This window comes from Hippocampus comes, unplaced genomic scaffold (genome assembly GCF_001891065.2).
Source record: "Hippocampus comes isolate QL1 unplaced genomic scaffold, H_comes_QL1_v1.1 scaffold4, whole genome shotgun sequence".
Taxonomy (NCBI): Eukaryota; Metazoa; Chordata; class Actinopteri; order Syngnathiformes; family Syngnathidae; genus Hippocampus; species Hippocampus comes.
In genome coordinates this window covers 601,869-624,490 of record NW_017805380.1, presented here as the reverse complement: position 1 = coordinate 624,490, position 22,622 = coordinate 601,869, and the positions used below count along the sequence as shown (strand labels likewise).

Sequence of the window (22,622 nt, the reverse complement as noted above, 5' to 3'; positions counted from 1 at the left end):
ATATGCATGCATCTGACTTTTAATTCAGTCGTATTCTAGCCGGAGCAACAACATGCCAGGCAGCGGTTTCAAGACAGGCAGAAGGGTTTCAAGAAATGACATAATAAGACAAGCCGCGCCTCGGTGTGAAAATGAAAACACGAAAACCAAATCAATAATCAGCCTCCAAAGAGACTAATTGGTACTAAATTGAATCAAAGTCATATCGGTCCACCCCTGGAGCATCACAGTAATCATTCAACTTGTTTTTATGTGTGTGTGTGTGTGTGTGTGTGTGTGTGTGTGTCTCAACAGTCGCTTATTACCAACGGGTAATGATGTTATGATGTTATCTATGTATCTGAGAAGATGCTCTGCTGCACAAGTGATCAAGCCTTATTTGCATGGATAACACATTTACAGTGCAACCCCCAATCAAATTTATAAGAATAGGAAATATTTTTTTTCAGAAAAAAAATACCCTGCACCAAACATCTTTCTCAGTTTGCTGCCTATTACCACAGCAAATCTCACAAGTGACTTTTCACGAACCTCGTTCGTTGTGTATGAGCTGACGGGCGGCAAGCACAGAATGGGGCATTGCTGGGCGCCGCTGCGCAGCTGTAGGACGTCTGCTGCTAACGTAAGTCACTTCTAAAATTTATATATATTTATTCTCTTCAAGAGAGCCATCACTGTGACATCAGGAAGCGTTCGGGGGGGAGCCAAGCGATTTCCTGCTATTCTGCAGACTCATTTATATGTAATGGCATGAAGAAATATGGTGCATTGATCAACAATGAAAGATGATCTTGTCTCATCCGCTTCATCCTTCTTTAAATGAGCAAACTCCTTCGGGCTTTCTTTTGCAACAATGAAAGACACGTGTCGCGGTACGGTCTACTTCTCGTCGAAAGCGGTGAAAAAAAGCCTCACTTTTTACTTCCTGGTAGGCTGCTACGTTAACACTTCCAAATATGGGCGCGCTGTTCCAATATTTATGGACTGTGGGAATTTTCAAACCACATAGTATTACAATGCCTTTAAATCATGAAATATCCATCCATCCATCAATTTTCTGATCCGCTTTTTCCTCACGAGGGTCGCGGGGCATGCTGGAGCCTATCTCAGCTGTCTCCAGGCAGTAGGTGGGGGACACCCTGAACCGGTTGCCAGCCAATCGCAGGGCACACAGAGATGAACAAGCATCCACGCTCACACTCACACCCAGGGACAATTTAGAGTGTTCAATCAGCCTGCCATGTATATTTTTAGAATGTGGGAGGAAACCAGAGTACCCGGAGAAAACCCACGCAGGAACGAGGAGAACATGCAAACCCCACACAGGAAGGCCGGAGCTGAGATCGAACCCACGACCTCTGCACTGCGAGGTTGACGCGCTAACCACTCGCCCACCGGGCCGCCATTAAAAATACATTTTAGGGACAAAATCTATCGCATTTTTGATGAACACGTAGGTCAACTATGCTTTAATATGGGTCATGATGGGGGGGGTACTAGCAAAGCCAAGTATTTTTTTAGGTGGTACTTAAAAAACGTTGCAATAAGTCAAAAATTGATCTCAGTAAATTAGAGCACTCTACTTCTGTGGCCGGAAGTTGGGTTTTTTTTTTTCAATGTGTATGTTAACTAAACAAATACAAACCTTCTCTGTGATGATCCGGTCCACACACTGCTTCCCTGTCAGCGGCAGAAGGCACTTGTCCAATATCTTGTGTTTACCTCCCTAAATGAAAGCAGCACAACATTACAAAGAGAGCCTCGGTCTAAAGTTAGCACTCAAAGTCAGCCATTAAGACCTCTCAGTCTACCCATCATTCATCTCGAAGTGAGAGCGGCTCCTACGTCGCTCCACAACACACACATTACACACGTTCTCCATCATGAATGACAACACCCTTCAGGGCGGCGAGTTTGTGTTCACCTGCTGTACCATCTGGACGGTAGCTGGGCGCCAGGCAGGCTCCGATTGTCCCGGCTGAGCGAGTTTGTGCATATTTTCGCTTCTCTTACTTTCCGATTTACATGAAGCCAAAGTCAAAAGTGTAGCACTCTGACTAATCAGCTCTTGACTCCAATTCTCGACTCGTGTTTGAATTAGCGAAAGACAAACGAGCAGCAAACTGGTATGCACGCTGACCCTATTCTGCTTAAGAGCCATTAAGCAAACCATTAGGAGAATTACCATTAATCAGTCAGAACACTCACAGTCATTAGTGCAGGAAGTAGACACGGGGGCACAAAGAAAAATGAGGGAATGCACACATACATACGGTACACTCCAATGATACAAACCTTTGCTGAGTGCTCCATGGTGACCACCACTTTTGTTCCGGCGCTGGCCACCAAATCCATGGCTCCACCCATTCCCTTCACCATCTTACCCTGAAATGGCAAAGATAAATATTCATGATAATAGCAATAAATTTAGAACGGGACATTGGAATAAAAACGTGGCGAGAACAATCTATTGTGCTATACAGTGGTACCTCTACTTACGAACGAATCTTTATACGAAATTATCAAGTTATGAAACGCCTCAACAGGAAATTATTGCCACCTGTTACGAAAGAAATTTCAAGATAATAAAGGTAAAAATACAGTATGGGCGGCTACTCGTAGCTCTGAGTTTCCTGAACGCAACATCCTTGAAGCAACATCATTTTCAAAGGATTGTTAAAAGCCGACAAAAGCAAATGTCCCTGGATCAGTTCTTTACAAAACGCCAGGCAAAAATCACTTCTGACAGAGAACGTGAACTAAAGAGGGCAAAAAAAAACGATGAGGACGCAGTTAAAAGTTAAATGACCGTCATTTATTCATTGTTTTCTTTTACATTATGCACAACTCTCATTTATTGTGCAATAATCTAATTGTAACATGTATTTGTTACCTATTTTGATGCATGTTTATGCTTTAGAAAACATTTATGTCAAAATTTTGGGGTGCTTGGAACGGATTAGGGCATTTACATGGAAAACGCGTCTACTTACAGAATTTTCTAGTGAAGAAATTTGACTTATTGGACTTATTTGTTGCAATTACTGTTAAAATTGTAAAATCACATTGGAATATAGTGTTCATACTTTTGCCAGTATTTGATTCGAATCATTCTTTTTTGTTTAATGGAAACAATTACAATATTTTACCGTGCTACACAGTTAGAGAAATACTTGGAAAAAAAAGTGGAGAACAAATTTCTTCTTCAGAAGTGTCAATTATGATAAACTTAAATCCAACTTTAAATATAAGGTCTCGCCGGTAACAAAACAGTTGTCATGTTCCCTGCACGTTATCTTAACTGGAGAGCCTGCAGCTGTGAAGACATTTAACTTGTCTCCGATGTGAAATGACATTTTTGTATTTTGGCAGAAATGTCAGCTGAAGCCATGTCAAGCACTGAGAAAACGAGAGCATAGCTATCTGTCCGAGGGGGACACCAGTGAATGGAAGAAAAATGGGCAAAAACACTCATCAAAGAATGATGACTGCAAAAGTTGCACTCGTATTTCTATCGAAAGTTCAAATACCGGTGCCGCATCTGTGGGATTTTCAGATGGCCATACTTGCCTGATTTTCCTTGCAAAAGCACTCTAAATCTGTCAAGATTACAAAACGAGTCAATTTGGGCTTCACGCTGCTACTGTTAGACTGAAAGTCTAAAACTGGTACAATGTCACCAAGCCTACACCCAAACCAACGAATGATTTCAGGAAGAAGATTTTGGAAGTAAAGTTTGCAATGGGTATCGCCAAAGAGCAGAACTCAATCCAAAGAAAAATCTATGAGGTGAGGGCTGTGCACGGGATACATCCCGGCAATCTGATACATTTCGAGAGCTTTTGCCAGGAAGAGCGGGCAACCATAGCCAAGTCACGATGTGCCATGCTGATATGACTCCTACACAGAACACTGAAGGCTGTCATTAAATCAAAAGGTGCTTAAAAAAAAAAAAAAAAAAATGAAATAGTTTTGGAGTGCACATGCGCCATTACACAATCAACTCAGTGGACATTTTTATATTTCCGAGATGCAATTCCTTTTTTAAGACCGTAAATTGTTCATCTGATTTTTTTTCCAATTATTGTTTCGGGGAGTCTTTTGTGACCTCAACTCTTGAACATTAGAACGTGTTTACAAAAGGGGCACATTTACTTTGTATCTCTACTGTTGCAAAACAATATGATGGATGGATAAAGAAAAGTGAAAGCATTTAATTATTTACTCCCAGCTAATCCCCAAAAGCATATGTTTGTCAGATTTGTTGTGCATTTGTAAAGATTTAAAGGCACCAAAAGCCACTTAGGCAGCTTCAATGCACTTTCCTCCGGTCAGTTGAATTTATAAAGCTCCCCGTGTTACTTAAGTATCAGATCAACAAATGACTAAGTGAGAGCAGAAAATGTGACTTTCATCATGAAATAAATCTGAAACCTCATCTCGGCTTTCAGTTGGGTAAGACTTTTTTTTTTAAGTGCCTTGGTGTCCCCAGTGAAAGAAAGCTTCTTTTAAATTAAAAAAATAAATAAAAAAATAAAAAAGGAGGAGGCTGACATTGCCACGGGGTGACGACTGAGTAACTGAATTAAAATCCCATTTTCTCATCAATCATGTGAAGAGGCTGCTTTGCTCTCTGCTGATAACCTGGAGTGGGGGGGGGGATATATATATAAATGTGTGTGTGTGTGTGTGTGTGTGTGTGTGTGTGTGTGTGTGTGTGTGTGTGTGTGTGTGGCCCAGTGATCCAGTGGTTAGTGCCTCGACCTCACAGTGCAGAGGTACTGGATTCAATTCCAGCTCCGCCCTCCCTGTGTGGCGTCTGCGTGGGTTTTCTCCGGGTACTCCGATTTCCTCCCACATTCCAAAAACATGCATGGCAGGCTGATTGAACACTCTAAATTGTTCTTAGGTGTGGGTGTGAGCGTAGATGGTTGGTTGTCTCTGTGTGCCCTGCGATTGGCTGGCAACCGGTTCAGGGTGTCCCCCGCCTACTGCCCAAAGACGGCTGGGATAGGCTCCAGCACCCACCGCGACCCTTGTGAGGATAAAGCGGATCGGAAAATGGATAGGTGTGTGTGTGTGTGTGTGTGTGTGTGTGTGTGTGTGTGTGTGTGTGTGTGTGTTCGTGCGTGCGTGCGTGCGTGTATGCACCAAGTGGTGTGCATTATAAGAATCCCGAGTGCCTCCAGGGAGGCCAGCTGGGTAGGAAAGATATCAACCCAACGCAGTGCGAGGGCGGCGAAAAGGAGCGCAGGGGTAAGTCTGATTTAATTGAATCTACTGTCACGCAACATCTTTGGAAGCAACCGAGTACAAAGCTGTTAATGAGTCCCCAAAATGACTTTCATGAAAGGAAGGATCCACTTTGCGCTTTAACCTTCAAACACGGCAATAAAGCCCTGCGCCTTTCGTCAAGTGCGCACCTCTGCTTTTTATTTAATGCGCAGTTTCTTTTAATAGGATACTCCAGCTAGAAAGGGCGTCCTTTTTCCACACGATCGATGCTAATGCACATTCTGACATTCAAAGAGCTTGCCAGTGCGCGCACAAGCCCTGCGGGATGACCACGTCTGACCTGATACGAGCAAGTCTGACTTGTGTGATGATGAGTGTGAGCCAGACACCTGTGAGCACTCCTTCCTCATAATGACCTGAGCTGCCGTTAATCTGTGAGTCAGGACAAATGTCTGCCTAACAGCACCTGCTATTGTGATCGATACATTGCCGGGGCGACTGACATTTGGCTCCTTCTGATCTTCGGCTTCGCATCTGCTCATCTGCAGGCTTTACGTCAATGTGATCTTGATCTGTACGTATGCTTGTGTGTCTATGACCAAAGCAGATCCACGCATGGCAAAAACCGGACCAAATGTGAGCACTTCACCCACTTCTGATGCAAGTCATCAGAGGACCGACTATCAGATGTCTTTGAAAGATTATCCTGTGGGGTCGGGTGTGTTAAGAGAATTTTATTTCCTGATCTGCTTGGAAACAAGCAATTAACAAAGAGGACGGCCAATTGTTAATGTTCAACATGACAATGACAATATTTACGGTCTCAAATCCTGTACGAGTTTGGCCGAACCAGAGACTCCGTGATTGTGAAAGAGCCCTCAAGGACCGGACTTGGTGACGCCTGATGTACAGTATCTAAGGTTCCCTGTTAGATTTTGGATCTATTCAGCAGTCTGCTATTGATGCAATCATACATCTCACCTTTTTGATCAGATACCGAGTTTATCATTCCAAACATTTTTTTGATCAGCCCATGTTTATTTTGAAGTTATTTAGCCAACCGTTTCTCTTTTTTCATATCCTAACTCATACACATACTCGCCTGTTCTTTAAATTAAGCCTTGCCTGAGGCCAGCTACGCTTGTGCTAGTTAAATTGGTGTTAAGGGAAAATGTGAGCAGCTTAATGTCTTTTTCAAAGCGAGAGCTCATGTGGGAGGCCGAGGGGAGGCTGGATCTGTGGCGTCAAAGCCAAATTACAAGAGACATCTGATGTTGACGTGCTGCTAGGATGGCGGCGATCAGGACAAGTGAGAGAGAGCAGATGACATCGATGTCACCGTTCACCCCAAGTTTTTTTTTTTTTAAGCCACCGCTATGCTTTTCCTTTTAGGGCTGTTTCAAGGAGAAGTCAAACAACGCTAATGCCGTCGCCTTGGTGATTTAAAAGGAGGCTTCACACAATTGCTAATTGAAAAATTAAGAATACAGTAGGCGGCTGGTGGTCCAGTGGTTAGCTCGTCGACCTCACAGTGCAGAGGTTGTGGGTTCGAAGCTGCTACCTTTCTCATCCGTTCAAAATGGCTGACAATCTCCGGCGTCCGACCCAAAAGACTCTCCATTTAATCACCTAGCGAAAGGCTGCAGCCTTTCTTGCTTCCGCGGAAGACTAATGACGAGCGTTGGATGAAAAGGGGGGACGATCCCAGCAAACTAACCCTCCAATGCATCCCGGTGGGATTCAGCCAGGCTTGCGTTTTGCTCAGTTTCTTTTTCTGCGTGTGTGCGTTTGTGTGTTACACGACGTCCAATGATTCCTGCCTTCAAATGAGTTATGCAATGGCTTTTGATTAGGAGCCAGTCGGAGCTGTGTAAACAAACCATTTTGCTTCAACCTGAGCCATGGTTAATTCTACTGCCATCCGCGTGGAACAAAGCACACACACGATTAAAATGCACAAAAACTGACAGGTAATTTTTCAAGCAGCTCCATCGCTCAAGCTACCATTTTGTGGCAGCCTCAGAAAAATTGGGGTTAGAATGAACACCACATTTGACACCGATAGTTCTCTTTTTGGGGTATGACCAGTTAATGGCTTTTTATGGTTCTTTTTCCACTCATACAATCACAGACGTGACAGACTAACCATGATGACATAGCTCGCTTCTCTTATTGGTCAGTGGTAAGTGCTAGTGAGTGGCGAGACAGCACAAATCAATGCGACCTATAAGTTCTTTATGATTTCACAGCCTATGCGAATTGACAGCAAGGTACACATGCTTCCACAAAACTCACAACTTGATGACAGCCACGCATTTACATTTTACAAATCGGTGTACTGTAATTCACAGATACTTGTGACAGCATGTCAAAGCTGTTTCTGATTCAAAAGTCCAGCGTGGAGCAGCATATGACACAAAATCTTGATTTTATATGAACGGCTTCGTGCAGGTCCTCCACATTTAGGAGAGCTTACTCATGCCCCAAAATGATGAAACAGCGTAGCAAATCCTGAACTGTATTCTACTCTCGTGCTCTGTCACGAGCGATTGTTGATCCAGATGTTTCAGCCCGAGTGGAGATGTAAAAGCATTTCAAAGCCTTCAACCGGAAAACATTTATCTGCATTTGCATATTGAAAGCGTTCAAAATCGAAATCGCGCCGAGAGTGCCGCATCCCCGACTCCTACGTTAAAACATTTCCAATTTCACGCTATGCACCCATCTTTAGATGGTGAATAATTTTCATTATCAGAGACGGAGGAGGGGGGGTTGTAATTCTCTTCATCCATGCTTTCAAAAAAGGGGAGATAATGAGAATTGAGGCGTAGGTGAGGACGCTGGTGTTTAAGTGCGCAGTCCGTAACTTGGTATGGCCAAATATAACTGCTATGTAGAAATCCAGCATATTCAAGTGGCAAGCTAATTCAACATGGTAACAAACAAAAAAACAGAACCGGAGAGCTGAATAGAAAATAAACCAACCCTGTGAAATTGCTGTCCACATCTTTGCCAATGATGACAGCTGCATCTTTAAATTAATGCAGTGCCCGAAGCAACATGTACACTTCAGTCAAGCGAAAAACTACCATGTGCCGGGGGGCGTTTGTGTCCAGCCCCACCCCCCTCTCCAACAGTCTGCACTGGCTTTTTTAATGGGTTCTTGACCTTCGTAATCACTGAGAAGGGCTGTGGCTGCCTTGGTCCAGAGACCAATTGACCTAATCAAACATCTTGCTCAAATCCCACCCCCAGCCATTACACCGTAAGCGCCTGCGAGCTCACCCCCATAGAAGAACAATCGCCATGTTCTGGTAGGAGTCTATGAGCAGCCTATAGAACACTGTGCATAAAATGAAGACAATGGTCTAATCGATATGTCCTCTGGTACAACAAGAAACCATATCAGATAAGCGATTACCCCCCCCCCCCAAAAAAAAAAACGCTTTCTTTGAAGCCTGTGCAGCACCTCGGCGCTGCCAGGAACATGTAATTTTTTTCCTCAAATAGCCCTGTCATTTAGGAAGAGAAACACGGGATTCTATAAAATCAGGCTATTCGCGCTTGTTTTCGGCTGAGTGGAAATGACACGGAGAGGGGATGTGAGATTTTGTCACTTGACACATTTAAATCATTGCTTCAAATGGGAAAGATGGGAATACACACGGCGTCAATGGAAAGCATCGGTGTGGCCAAAAGCACCCCTGTGTCACCATTAGATTTACTGTTGCCGCAATGCTACAAGATCCATTTCCAAATATATACATTACGACTAACGAGAGCGCAAAACACCACAAAGGATTAACTGGGAGGCGGGGGGTAGTTCATAAAGTGTCGCTCCATAAATTTGGATGGAGGCTACTTCCTGGTTCATGGAGGGAAAATCAGACTGGCGGTGGCATGATGATTCTGAGAGGAGGGGGAGGGGGCCTTTTAATGATGCCACAGTGACTCGCAAAAATGCACGGAATCGCATCCAGATTCTCATCAACATTGAAAGTCCTCTTCTGTGGTCAATTTTGTTTTGTGTTAACGTATCAATGATTTTGACCCAAGGCAGTCATAAAAATGTGAACTATCCTTCACAGGCGACACCCACTACCAGCAGTGATGCCAATTCGACAAAATGACAACCAATAAGATTGCCAGACGAGTGGCAGTTCTCATGGACTGTCAGCATTTGAACCCCTGCCAAATGAGGGAAAAAAAAAAAAGGAAGATGAAAAACAATCTTACTGGGATCATCCAGTTGGCAAGGTCTCCGTACTTTGACACTTGCATGGCTCCGAGCATTGTCAGGTTGATGTGGCCCCTGAAGAGAAAAGTCGCATCCAACAGAAGACAGCTGTCAACGTTTTGAATCGGGGCTCTGGAGTAAGACGATTATTTTTTTACATCTTTGTTACTGGCATCCGTGGTGAAGTCTCCCCACTGCCTTTTAAATGTGGACAAATCCAAGTTGGGTTTGAATGTGTTAGTGTTTTAAGGTACACGGGTTTTCGCCTGAATCTTCATTCGGACATTATTGAGCCTGGTATACAGAGTTTGTTAAAAATTTACGATAAGAAAACCTTTATTTGTCTCACAATGGAGAAATTCGCAATTTACAGCAGCAAAATTTGGAGGGAAGAAAGTAGAAAAACGAAGTATTTGCATGCACAAAATACATTTAAAAAATGAACTGTACACAGTACAGAATGCAATATGAAATTTAAGATAAAAGCATATGTGCAAGTGCATTTTTCTTTTCCACCCCCCCCCCAATTTTGCTGCTGTAGACTGCAAATTTCCCCAGTGTGGGATAAATAAAGATTATCTTATCTTATAGCATTAGCATTGCTTTGTGTATCACTGAAGTACTCGATGTGTTCTTGAAAGGGTCACAATGTTTACTTTGGGAGTCTTGTTTAATCTGTTGTTGGTGCAGTACTGACTACACGGCGACACTTTGTCGGATGGGCAATAAAAATGAATCTCGCTTTTTGTTACTCCTCCCAAACTTCCATCAATCTTGCACAAAGGCCAAAAGTGAGGTTCACTGTGTGGTCGTTGCTTGTGCGACTGCAAGAGTTATTTCTGAGCATTATTGGATTTCCACGGGGTGTGCATGCGTGCGCGCGCGTGCACACACATACATACGCACACACATACACATACATGCATGCACACGCACGCACGTACACAGCTTTGGCGAGTGCAGGTGGGCAATACCAGACAGCTGCCAAATCAATGGTAACCAAGGTGTTTGGAAATATTGGCCAGGCTGCTGTGCAGTCGCATTTGTTCGAAATGCTGTTTGCAAATACCCCGGGTTAGTAATTGACGTTGAAGCTCGCCTTGGTGTTTATCAAATGGGCTCCGATTCAAACACATACTTTGAAGAGAACATTGAATTTATTCGCAAAGTCTAACTTCAGCAAGTGACGTTCTCTTATGCCAAGCATATATCAGATTCGCAGAACTTTTTGAGTGTTACCCTCGGATCATGGCAAATGACTCATCGCTGGAGAAATAGGCAGCTCCGGGAAGCACTGTGACGGTCTCCTTTCCTGCAGAACATTGAAACAACTCTCAACTCGAGTAAATGAATACATGTTGAATGGTAATGCGCAAAAATAACCAATGACATCAATTTGTATTCATGTTATTAGGCTTGTGTACAGGCTTCATTTTGAAGAATTCAGTTCAGCATGGATGTATATCGATTGGCCTGACCTGCGTTAATCAGGTCTGCATCCACTTCGGCATCAGTGGGGTATGGGCCCTGCAAAGATTTAAAAAAACAAAACAAAAAACAAACATGATTTACTGGGATTTGCTTCACGTGCACACACAGAGTGACTCAGAACGGTTGGAGACAATCGCATTTCTCTCACTCGACGAGACTTTGATTTTTGAGGGGGAGAGCTTAGTGCATCACTTGTTCAAAGCTGGCACACATAATTAAGACGTTTTGACAAATAAGGCATTGCCATGGACGCCTACACTCGCCTGTCAAAAAATGATTGCAAGTTATTCCATCTCTGCAGCAGCATTCTTTTCTCTGGGCTCACTCAGTCAATAATGATTTTCCCACATACAAATGGAAGAAAATTAGTCTAGCCACCACAATGTGTCACATAACAAATTGAAAACATTATTATTGAGGGCCCCAACGAAGAATGGCCACTCGTGGCTTTCATTCCCCTCTATGTAGAGAGCAGCAAAATATGAAATGCTAAAAAATAAAAAACTTACCAGTCCTAAAATTCCATTTTCGCTTTGCAGGTGCACAGTGATATCTGGCTTAATGAAATTGCTGGCTAACATTGGGATACCAATCCCGAGGTTAGCTGGTCAACGTTTTGTTTAAGGATCAGATTGAGAAACTTATCAATTTAAAAGGTGGTCATTGAATGGTCGCTCCCAGTGGCATATAACAAACAATCCCTCTAATGTGGACCCGCCCTGTTCCCCATCATAAGCTCTGCGTGGCCCGTTGATTAAATTCTACACCACTCCACGTAAATAATGAAATAAATAAATTGGTACCGTTGTGCAACGGGTAGATAATTCATTACGAACGTGGGAAAAGGATGCAAGCTGATGGCAGGGCTTCCCATGGCTTCCATTTGAATGAGGTGGAGTGACGGCAACAATGACGCGGTGCAAAAATCGGTTCACTGTCGGGTAATCTCAGAAACAAAGGATACCATACATCCCATCTTCAAACTCCAAAGCTGCTCGACGAATGATCCTTTCCCGGACAATATCGGAATCCTTCTTTGGTTTGGGCTTCTCTTCTTGGGGTTTCTTTACTGTGCGTTTCTGGAAACAGTCAAAAGGTTGTTTAAGTGATGTGTCTGGATATGAAATGACAACATTTAAGCCGCAAAATTCAAAGAACTGTAATGCCGCGTTGGAAAATTTTCAACCGAACATAATTGACATCGCCCAAATGTATTTGCTAGGCACTTTCTTCCAACCCATTTCCATTAGTTGTATTTATTTATTTATTAATTACCTCAATCCTTTTTTCGTAGCTGCCTCCCTGGACAACCCTGTGGACGTAAATGCTGGGGATGTGAATGTCTTCTGCGGCAAAAGTGCCGACATCTACCACCTCTTCTACCTGCAAAATAGAACATTTTCAAACATTTTATATTTAGGCAATATTTTAGATTTAGATCAATGTTTTTTATTTCACAGAAATCCAATTTCACATTTTTAAAAAAATCAAACAAGCACGACAACGACATATTCAAAACAGATTTTTTTTTTTGCCCCATTCTAAAATTTGCTTTGTTTCTAGCATCAATATCCACAGAAAAACAACAATATTTTATTTTCTTGCAGATACAGTAATGTGAAAATACAGGAATTGATTTCTTTTCGAAAAATAGCTCTCAAGGCAAAGCATGCAAAAATTAACATTTTAAATGTATCCAACATTTATAAATGAAATGTAATTTAACATGCAAAAAGAGGCGTCCCGCTGCATGCCTCCATGTCTGCTTGCTGAACATCGTCAATTTGAACACTTTCAATCTCCTCTCCAGTGTAGAGCTCCACAGGTGGTCGAAAGCAACTTTGGTCAAATATTTGCAGCTTAGAAGCACGTACCTCAAGTCAAAAGTATCTAACAGTGATAAATCACTGCTTTTCAACATATAAAAGGGAACAACGCTTTGGAGGAAAATGTCAGTGTGAGCGGCTCAGTGATTACCTTCCACCGTGCTCCTCTCAGGTCATAAGAACGAGTACAGTTTGTAAAAGTGATGCTGCTCATGGTGTCCGTTTCATAGCGGAAATTAAACTCTGTAGACCATTTTTTGGGAGATAGTCGCCACCAGGGTGAGCAATATCACTAAACAGAGACCTTTATTTTAGCGGAGCACACGCTCAAAGTCAAAAAGAGGGCATGTATAACATTTTATTATTATTATTATTATTATTGTGGAAATAATACAAATATAACATGTACGCAAAATGCTAATTTTGGCCATGCATTACAAATTCGTAGCGCTTGGCTGCACAGCTGGGTGGCAAATGGAGAGCTCCTTTTATGGAAACGGGAAGGCAAAGGTACGAGGCTGGGGCTAAAAAGACAATGGTTATGGTCGTAAGACTCAATTTTCTTTTAGGCTGGGATAAGGTACAAAGACATTCTGGGCTACTCACAAAAAAAAAAAAACAGATGAGTAAAAGAAAGTTGTCTTCAAGGACACCAGATAAAAAGGTGCGGCAGCAAAAACTTTTCTTTCTTCATAGCCATGTTGTTTGTGCAAGCACAGAACATCCATTAAAAAAAGAGGGGGGGAAAAAAATCATCCAGAGCCAAAAAAATACTGACAAGAATTGAAAAACTGCCCAGCTCTAAGAGAAACCTGAAAATGTGGTGTAACGTGCCAAACTGAACTGAGGTGGATCTTGGGATATGGAACCAGACCAGATTGAAGTACGTCAGAATTTAAACTGAAAGAGTTGATCATGTCAGTGAAAGGTAAAAATCAGAGACTATGAGTGTTTGGATGGGATTTTGGGGAGAACGCATTTATTTAACAAAGCCGACTGTGAACCTCGAAGCAAGTATGTCCGCAGACCAACTTTGCAACTGCATCACACCGCACTGTTTTGGTGACCACAAGAGGCAGAAGTGAGCTAAAGGTGACAGCAAGGTCGGAGTGAATGTCAGAGGTCTTTTGTAGCTAACTAACAAGACCCAGCAAAGAGACATTGATTTGAGGCGAGATGGGTCAACACGATACAAGTCCAGGCACGAACGCACCTGCTCCTTTCCCCTTCGATAACAACGTTCAAAAAGGAGTCAGCACCAGCTTGCTGTTGGCATTTAATCTACTCGAGCATCTAAAACGCTGTGTTGACATTCACAGCAGGCCATGTCTGCAACATGGCTTTTGGCTCCGAGTCAACATGCAGAGAGGGAGAATCGATGCCGGTAGTTCCATTTTTCTTCTTTTTCTTTCTTTTTTTTTGTTACTTTTGGGAGAGAGCAGCCAACACATTGAGTCCAGTGGGAACAAGAACAAATTTCCTCCTTCCCGAAGATTGTACACTGAACACACTTCCAGCAGCAGATAGCAACCAATCACAAGAGAGCAAATGGAGACTTGCGCATGACATAACATAATTCTTGCACCCCACCCCAACAATCTACATGACTTGCCTGTGTAACCTACTTATCCCATTTACATGAGGGGCAAGCAGCCGTTAGCGCAAATTGAATTTAATCGCTTCTTATCTCCACTTCCTCCCTCAGCACTCAGCGCTGACTGAGAGGAGTCAGCAGTTAAGAGTGGGTCTTGGCGTTGTCATGGATACGCAGACTTTGGTCGGCATTGAGGAAGCTGCCGCTCAGGATCGTTCAAGTCTTCTTCCCTTCTCCTTTTGATTGGGATATGGTAAATCTGCCGCTCCGCCGTGAAAACGCAGGCCACGCAAGATGAGATTGGTCGGGTTGGAGAACCGATAGCGTGGTCCCATACATCCTCCTACGCCTTTGCGATTGGCTTGATCCTGCTTTTGTGAGACTGGCGATTTGCATAAACGCCTTCAACAAGCAAGACTGTGCTCACCGCTGACAACGACTTCAAACTAGGGCAGACAGGCCCAAGGGAAACATTAATGACAATTTAGTTGCCATTAGGAAAAATCATGTCGCTTTGATTCAAAAGTAGCCAACAAGCTTGGTGTTTTTCTTTACTTGCACAAACCTGACATTTCCTGGGCTGCATTTTCAATTAGCCAACCAAGGCTAAGTCGCAACATTATACAAAGCTCACCCAATTTAAATAAAGAGTGTGGAGAAAAACATCCCCCTGCCCTCCAAAAAAAAAAAAAACAACCTTTCATCTGTGTGTTGTGTTCTAGCTTGAATGGAGTGCTCAGATGCAGTTCAGACAGCAGCCTTAAAACACATGGAATGCTAATTTCGGGAAAAAAAAAAGGGGAATGATAAACACACAAATGCACAACACAGACACACAAAAAGAAGAACAAAAAAAACACAAAGGCAAATGAGCAGGTGTGCCGAGGGAGTAAGTCGATTTTCACATCAATGAGAGCAGAACAAGGCAAGCTAGCTGGGATGCTCTGGGAATCAAAGTGTCCCAGAGAGACGCTTTTTGAGAGACTTTCAGTGTATGAGGGGTGCTCAAATGTTGTTTAGGCTGCTTATGTTAAAACCATGGTAATTTGTGTCCTGGGAAAGAGTTGCTGGCTTTTGCAGGATGAATACTATATAACAATAAATTACAATCGAATTCTGTTTAATCCAAATAGAGCTCGCACCAAATTTCTGAGTTGTACGAAAGACTTTCTCATTTGTGACTGGGTGGTGTTTTGCGCGCATGTGTGAGAGTCATTCATATTCACATTTTGCAACCAGAGAACAGCGGTTAACTTATTTTTACACTGTTAATAAATGTTTGATGCCAACAGTTTCACCCACCACCCAAAAAAAAAAAAAAATTCACCGAAAATGCCATCATTTTGATGATAGGTATCGCAGGTTTTGAACAGAAGTTGAAGAAAAATGGTGCCAAATGACATAAAATTACACAGCGGGCCAGATCTGGCTTAAAGTTTTCCGCCTGTGCTCTAAATTGTCCATTCGGTGTGAATGTGAGTGTGAATGATTGTCTACATGTGTCCTTCGGGGTATACTCCACCTCTTGCCCATCGTCAGCGGCGATATGTTCCAACTCACCCTCCCGCGCACGTGAGAAGAAGCACTGGAGAATATGAACGGAACATTTCGACCAAGGCACAGATGATTTCTAATTGCATTATTTTTCGATCTGGAAAAAGCGTTTGAGATCGGACGCCCAGCATCCCAGAACTAATTTGCGTTTTGAAAATGTAATCGTCAATGTGTGGATTGTTACCATCAACTGGGGTACAATACCAAAAACTGTATAGAGGACACTTCGCGAGGGAGAGTTCCTTGATGAAGGTAACAATGCGACAGGTGCAAGTCATGATAGATGACTTGAAGTTTAGCAAACTTTTCCTAGAGGAAGAATGATTCAATTGCCCTATTACTACACATTCCAAAGGGAAAAACCAGCATAAGTGCCTTCACATAAAACTTTTGGGCACATACATTTAATAGTTGAATGGCTAATTTGAGGATGTGCATTTAATTCAATGTATACAAAATGACTACCGGTACATGCTTTACCACACATGATGAAGTGGTAAGCCTGGAGAATGATGTCAGACGTCGGGTTCCAACTTCACTCAAATGACAAGACAGCACCAGGCAGACAAACGTGTTCCATTTTGACACCCGCGCCATGATGCTGACACACCTCGTGTGATCTCATGACACGCACACCACACCGAAAAAAACTCTTGTGCTCACGTTTTAGGCACTCAAGTGTCACACGTTTGTCATGTTTTGACTTCTCGAATGGATAATTTGTACGTTAATTGCAGTTTCTCTTTTACCACGAGTCACACTGGATAGATTTATGCATAGCCAGGCGAACTGAGATGCAACATGTAGGCAAAGGGATGTAGCGGCTAGAGGCGACAAGTGGATGAGGAGGACTGCGACACCACACTCTCATTATCCCCGTGTATTTATAGACCCTCTATCTTCCCTCCATATGTGTCTACGTGCGGGCAATTGGCCAGGGCTTTGCTGTCACATTTAGGGGGAACTTGGCACCGATACTCTCTCACTGCCCAGAATTCTGACAATACAGAAATTTGTTTCCTCTCAGCGGATGGGTTCCAGTATCCAAAGGAATGGGAGTAAATATCACAGAAACTAAAAATGACATGTTTCTAATCAGAGTGACTGCTAATTAAAGCCAATAATGAAATAAATATAATGCTAACACATGCACATCCAGTGTTTTATCACATTTTACAGTCAAACAAATCATTCGCTAGCACTCTACTCTTGCTAACTGACGACAGCAACGAGCTAATAGGAGGCTAACTAGTTAGCAACTAACGCTAGGAATTAAGATGTGGAAGTTGAACCCGCCGTGTAGACTTCTTCAGCCTCACAATCTTGCTCCCTGTGGTTAAAGTTACTCATGTCAACATTGCATCATCTCTGAATGGCACTGAAATATTCAGTAATGCCAGCATGCCCTTGGGCTTTCAATGTGCTTCAAGTAAGTAGGTTTCATTTATTTAACTTCCAGGGTAAAGTATCCTCTGAGCATCTCTTGTTGAAGCTGGGATATTTTGGGGCATACGTGTTGTGTTCAAAAAAAAAAGGGGGGGGGGCAACATTTTCATGAATTCTCACTTGCCTTTGGTGACATCTGAATTCAGAGGTGTCATCACTTTAAAATGTGCTACTTTAATGGTGACATTTCAAATGACACGTGTGTCTGTTTACAATTTGCTTCAGTTCCAGATGATAGGTGGCAATGGAACTTTGAACCAACAGTCACAATGTGTGATGTGCAAATATGCTACTTCAAACATTCAGTTGGTGCATATGTTAAGCAAACGGGTCATCCCCCCCCCCCTGTTTTTTTTTCTCCCATTATTCAACGCTATAGGTAATTTGTCAGTAGCCCAGAAAAGGAAAAACAAGATTAGGCAAGGACAGGGAGGATCCACTGGTCCATGTTGCTCATGCTTACCAAAACACAAACACGGTCAGAATTTGCATAACGTGCCAACAGCATTCAATACACGTATTCCTCACACAAAGGCTCAAAAACCTCTTTTGATAGGAAATGATAAAGACAAATGATAAATTTAAATTCCGGCGTTGATGCTAAGCAAAGGTAACAAACATGCCAAATGATTTCCTTTCATACAGTTCAAGTTACAACCGAGCTGATATTTTTTTTAAGTACAACTCCTACTTTGGATTTCATTAGAAATATACAAGCTTGCCAAATGTCTGCCGCCGATTATAAACTACATTACAAGGAAGCATCAACTCAAAAACACAAAACAGCATCATGGTTGAGGCAAGGTAACTAATGCTTTGGTTGAAACGCAAAGCGCGCATACCTACAATATCGTCCCGTAATTAATGGTCGCTGGTCCATACCTACAGTATCGTCCCCTAATTAATGGTCGCTGTTCAGTTGTGAACACACACGAACGTAATGCTTCGCCATGATGCACAAAAGGATACCGCTGAATTCATTCGGTAGGACAGATGTGTGTGTGCAGCAGCAAAAAGCCCCGCTTTGATGCGGCTTCTGGTGTGTAGTGGCCTACCAAGCACCAGGGCCTTTCAGTGTACCTGTGATAAGGCACCAGCTGGATACCATGCTACATTCAACAATTGAATGGCAGTCTTTGGTTGCCAGGCAACCACAGAAAGAGCTGGTTGGAATTTGGCAATTGTCAAACTGCTTTATTTTATCCTATGTGTTATTTTTTTTTCATTTAAAGGTGTCATTTCGTATGTTCGTTGAGGGAAAAATGCATTATGTCTATTAGTAACATGGAAAGAAAACCAAACAGTTCGATGCATAGTGGTTAAAATTCAATTGACAATGACAAAACAAACGCAGCTTTGGGAAGAAATTTGGATCTGGAGACACTACAAGATTTTCCCGTGAGATCATTTTGCATGTCAAGCATACAGAATGACAGCAGAAAACACCTGCTCAAATCGACACACCAAACCAGCTACTGTTTTCTTCCGCGGCTTCAACTAACCGTAACGTGGCCATCGTGTCAATACAGACAGCCAATTTATAGCCGGGCATGCACAGAATGCCAAGGCTATATTTATTTTCAGCCAGATGGTAATTCCCTCACTATCTGACAGGTGCTTCTTCTATTGCAGGGTTATCGAGTTATTGTCACCAATTAGCCGGTCGGACACAGATAATGTTTATGTCTTAATTACACACCATTTAGGTTTGCATCTTTTACTATGTGGACAACAGGTGTCTGAAAGGGCTATTTTGCTATTGCAGGTGGGTAATTAATTTTGCAAATTGGGCTACTGAGAAACTGGAACTGCTTGCTGAGAGCCAAGCCGACGTGTTAATCTCAACTTTTGAGTTTATATTTCGAAAAACGTGTTCTTGTCTTGTCTCAATAAATTGCTGCGTGTGCAGATATGATATATATTGTCGTAATTAGGAACTACAGATTTTAAAATCATAAGCGGTTGTTAAAATTACACCTTTAAAAATTATAACAATTTTACACTTTGTAGACATTCCTAATCAGGACAATAAGTGGGAAGTATAATATTATTGAAAGTGATTTATGATACAGTGATGACTCATAATACACCCAAGATGTACAGTATACGATCGATTTGTGTACAGGATTACCCGCTTCGAAGCAGAAGTTTAGAATCCAACCACAACTCCTTTGCTGCCGTCAACACGATGAGGTCACCGCCAATATGCGAGGAATTACAGTACAGTCAAGTCACCCAAAAGTTATTTGAACAATCCTAGAAGAAATGTGTAATGCGCGTAGGGTATGAATAGTAATTTTTGTACTTTCGCCTTATAGTCAGTCTAAAACCAAAAGGTAATATTTTCCTCAAGCATTTAGTTTACACCGTGAACACTGCTCGACCACGCGTTCCTTGTTCCCAGTCAGACCTTGTTAAGAGGAGAATGGCAGGTGCATCCTGGATGTGGGATTCAATATCGCCCACGAGATGTCACATCCTTCTCCTCAGTCTTTCCTCAAGTCTGACTGATTTTTTTTTTTTTTCTTGGAGGTGCCTTATCAGCATTAAATGTGGTCTCATTACAACAGCGACATTTCCAAGCTACTGGAACGTATGGTGCGTCTTTCCGGGCGTAAAACTCTCACCATTGTTTTCAAAACTACTCTAATTCGTGTAGTCCGCATGCATAACTGCTCTTGATGTGACTTGGGTTTCTGCTAGAGCCCAGATATTTCTCCGTGCACATTTTTGCATTGTGAATTCTGCAGTTGTTTTGGTGGAGGTTACTCAAAAAAAAAAAAAAAAAAAAAGAATGCAAAAGAAATGCAAAACTGGTGTCACGCATGAGCTATTCATACAACACATGGAATACCGGAGGTGACCGAAACAGCTTTTGACGCGGTGAACCTCATCCCCGCCACTCCCTTAAGCTTCAAGCTGCCGGGTCAAAGTAGACAATTCGATATTAAAAGCCAACAGTTCTCCTTCTGTCTCTCTCTCGTACTGAGGGATGCATTGTCATTCATGTCACTAGCATCGTCATCACAACTTCAGACAGACATTAACACGTTTTGCTGGCACCAATGCGGATGTCCTCTTATTCTGTCACGGTGGGAGAAGAACAGCGCCGGGCTGTTTCTTTTGGGGAAGTGTTGCGCCGACTTCAAAAATACCACTCAGACTCATCCTTGGCTGGTCACAGGATTTCTGTGACGCCGCTGTCTTCAAACTAATTAGCAACAACATTCTTGAGTACCGCGGGCTTATCAAGAGCCGCGCGGTGTCGAAAAAGCCTTTTGAATTGCAATGCGTGTTCTAGTCAATGGAACCAAAGGCATTTTTGCCAATATGATATTGACAAAATCCATTGATTCATTTTCAGCTTGCGATTTAGGTTTTTCACACACCCGTGGGACTCAACGGGTGCCCGCAGTGTATGGGAGGTGTGAAGCATGCACATAGAGGACACAGAAAGAAGAGGTTGGCCCTCACATTTCTTTACTGTCAAATGGCAGATCAGCGGATAACCAGACGCAGAGATTGAAACGAGATGTGACACGAAGCCGAGCGACCTGACACCATAAATGAGCCGAGGCGGCAGGTCAATCGAGATATTAAAACTTCCAATGTTTCTGCAACATCTGAGTTACACAATGCCAGAAAAAGAAAGAGAGGACCCTTTGTCCTCTGTAGGTGGTTAGATGTGATGACTGTGCTGCACAGGCCGATGCTGCTTTTGTGTTGCTTGACTTTCTCTCACAGGAGGATATATGAAGGCATTTTTAACTCCAATTGTCAAGAGAATGTGCTCTTTACAGTGACGTTGATGTATCACTAACCAGCAGGATATGACTGTTGTCTCGAGTGCACTAGAAAATAACTGCATTGATATGTAAATTTGTCTCGTGGCTGGGTAGACAACGCAGGGTTCTTGGCGCTCCATTTCGATCCTCTATGCCATCTGACGGTCTATTTACATGCTTTTGTCAAATACGAAACGTTACCTGCCATTCTTTTGGCCTTCACTGACAGCATTATCTTTACATTTTCCTTTGGGAATAGTCTGTGCACCTCCAATGCACATCGTATTTAATAAGCCACGTTTTCACTATAGCATTGATTAACCGGCGTGCATGTGCGCGCGCGTGTGTGTGTGTATATATATATATATACACACACGATCAATTATATCCCAAGCAAGATAGGCTCGCATTGGCAGGGACAGATGATGTCACTGTTAGCAGATACACGATACAAATCTGATTACAAGCCGCATTTAGGAAGAGGCCTGTTTCAGATTTGACAATATCCAATTCCATTTGCCAACAACGCATATGACATGAAAAACGATAAGCAAAGAAACACGTTTATATTTTTTTGGGGGTGGGGGGGGCGCCATCGTGTGTCATATTGTACTTTGGTGATTCAAATTCTGTCAAGTTGTATTGCACTGTATGAGGGGTTTGCTTGTGGATCATGTCATGTCTCACTAGCAGTGTCTGATGATGTGACATTGGCCTCAATTATGGAGATACACGCTCTTAGTGCAGCCATTACACAGCAAGTAGAAATCTACACAGTGCATTAAGGAGTCAAAAAAAAAAAAAAAAAACTAAGCTGTGTGGTTTTAAAAAGACAATGCTAAAAGATGGGCCCCTGCGAGCTCTGTCAGGCTATTTGAACATGACGTGTAATAAGACGCCACCCACCTCAACTATTGTGGTTTTGGCCGCCTTGCACATGGGCTGGTTGAAGTTTCTCGCGGTTTTCCTATGACAAAGGCAAATAAAATGCAAAGCAGAATTATTTCAAACTGGAAGGCACAAATTAAAGCGCTTGCATGTCGTGTACTGCTACCAGGGATGTGTCCAAGGACCGGCAACCCGAGGCCAAGGCCAAGGCCAAGGACTTGCCTCCGAGGCCAAGGCCAAGGCCAAGGACTTGGAAAATTTTCCGAGGCAAGGCCAAGGCCAAGGACTTGAAAAATTTTCCGAGGCCAAGGCCAAGGACCAAGGACTTGCCTCCAAGGCCAAGGCCAAGGACCAAGGACTTGCCTCCAAGGCCAAGGCCAAGGACCAAGGACTGATTTTGAAATTGAGGCCTAGCCGAGGACATGTATAAAACAATGCTATCATACCACTTAGCAGGTGTTCATGATTTGCAACACCCCTCCATCATAACCCCTTGCACACGTCACCCCCTAACGCTTGAATGAAGTGTTTTTATTCAAAGAGTAGAAAAGTAAGGGCACGTGTTA

At 42.8% G+C, this 22,622-nt stretch overlaps 1 protein-coding gene across 1 annotated transcript in view; it reads right to left on the bottom strand.

Annotated features, from left to right (window-relative positions):
* The window catches only part of oxct1a (3-oxoacid CoA transferase 1a), a 35,424-nt gene that overhangs the window by 6,076 nt on the left and 6,726 nt on the right, over positions 1 to 22,622 (bottom strand). The window contains exons 7-15 of the mRNA XM_019872712.1: positions 22,075 to 22,135; positions 12,239 to 12,346; positions 11,928 to 12,042; positions 11,473 to 11,567; positions 10,951 to 10,999; positions 10,712 to 10,784; positions 9,472 to 9,547; positions 2,296 to 2,385; positions 1,646 to 1,726 (exon numbers count right to left, since the gene is read on the bottom strand). Of these exons, the coding sequence (XP_019728271.1) occupies positions 1,646 to 1,726; positions 2,296 to 2,385; positions 9,472 to 9,547; positions 10,712 to 10,784; positions 10,951 to 10,999; positions 11,473 to 11,567; positions 11,928 to 12,042; positions 12,239 to 12,346; positions 22,075 to 22,135 (748 nt within the window). The remainder of the gene's footprint in view (positions 1 to 1,645; positions 1,727 to 2,295; positions 2,386 to 9,471; positions 9,548 to 10,711; positions 10,785 to 10,950; positions 11,000 to 11,472; positions 11,568 to 11,927; positions 12,043 to 12,238; positions 12,347 to 22,074; positions 22,136 to 22,622) is intronic.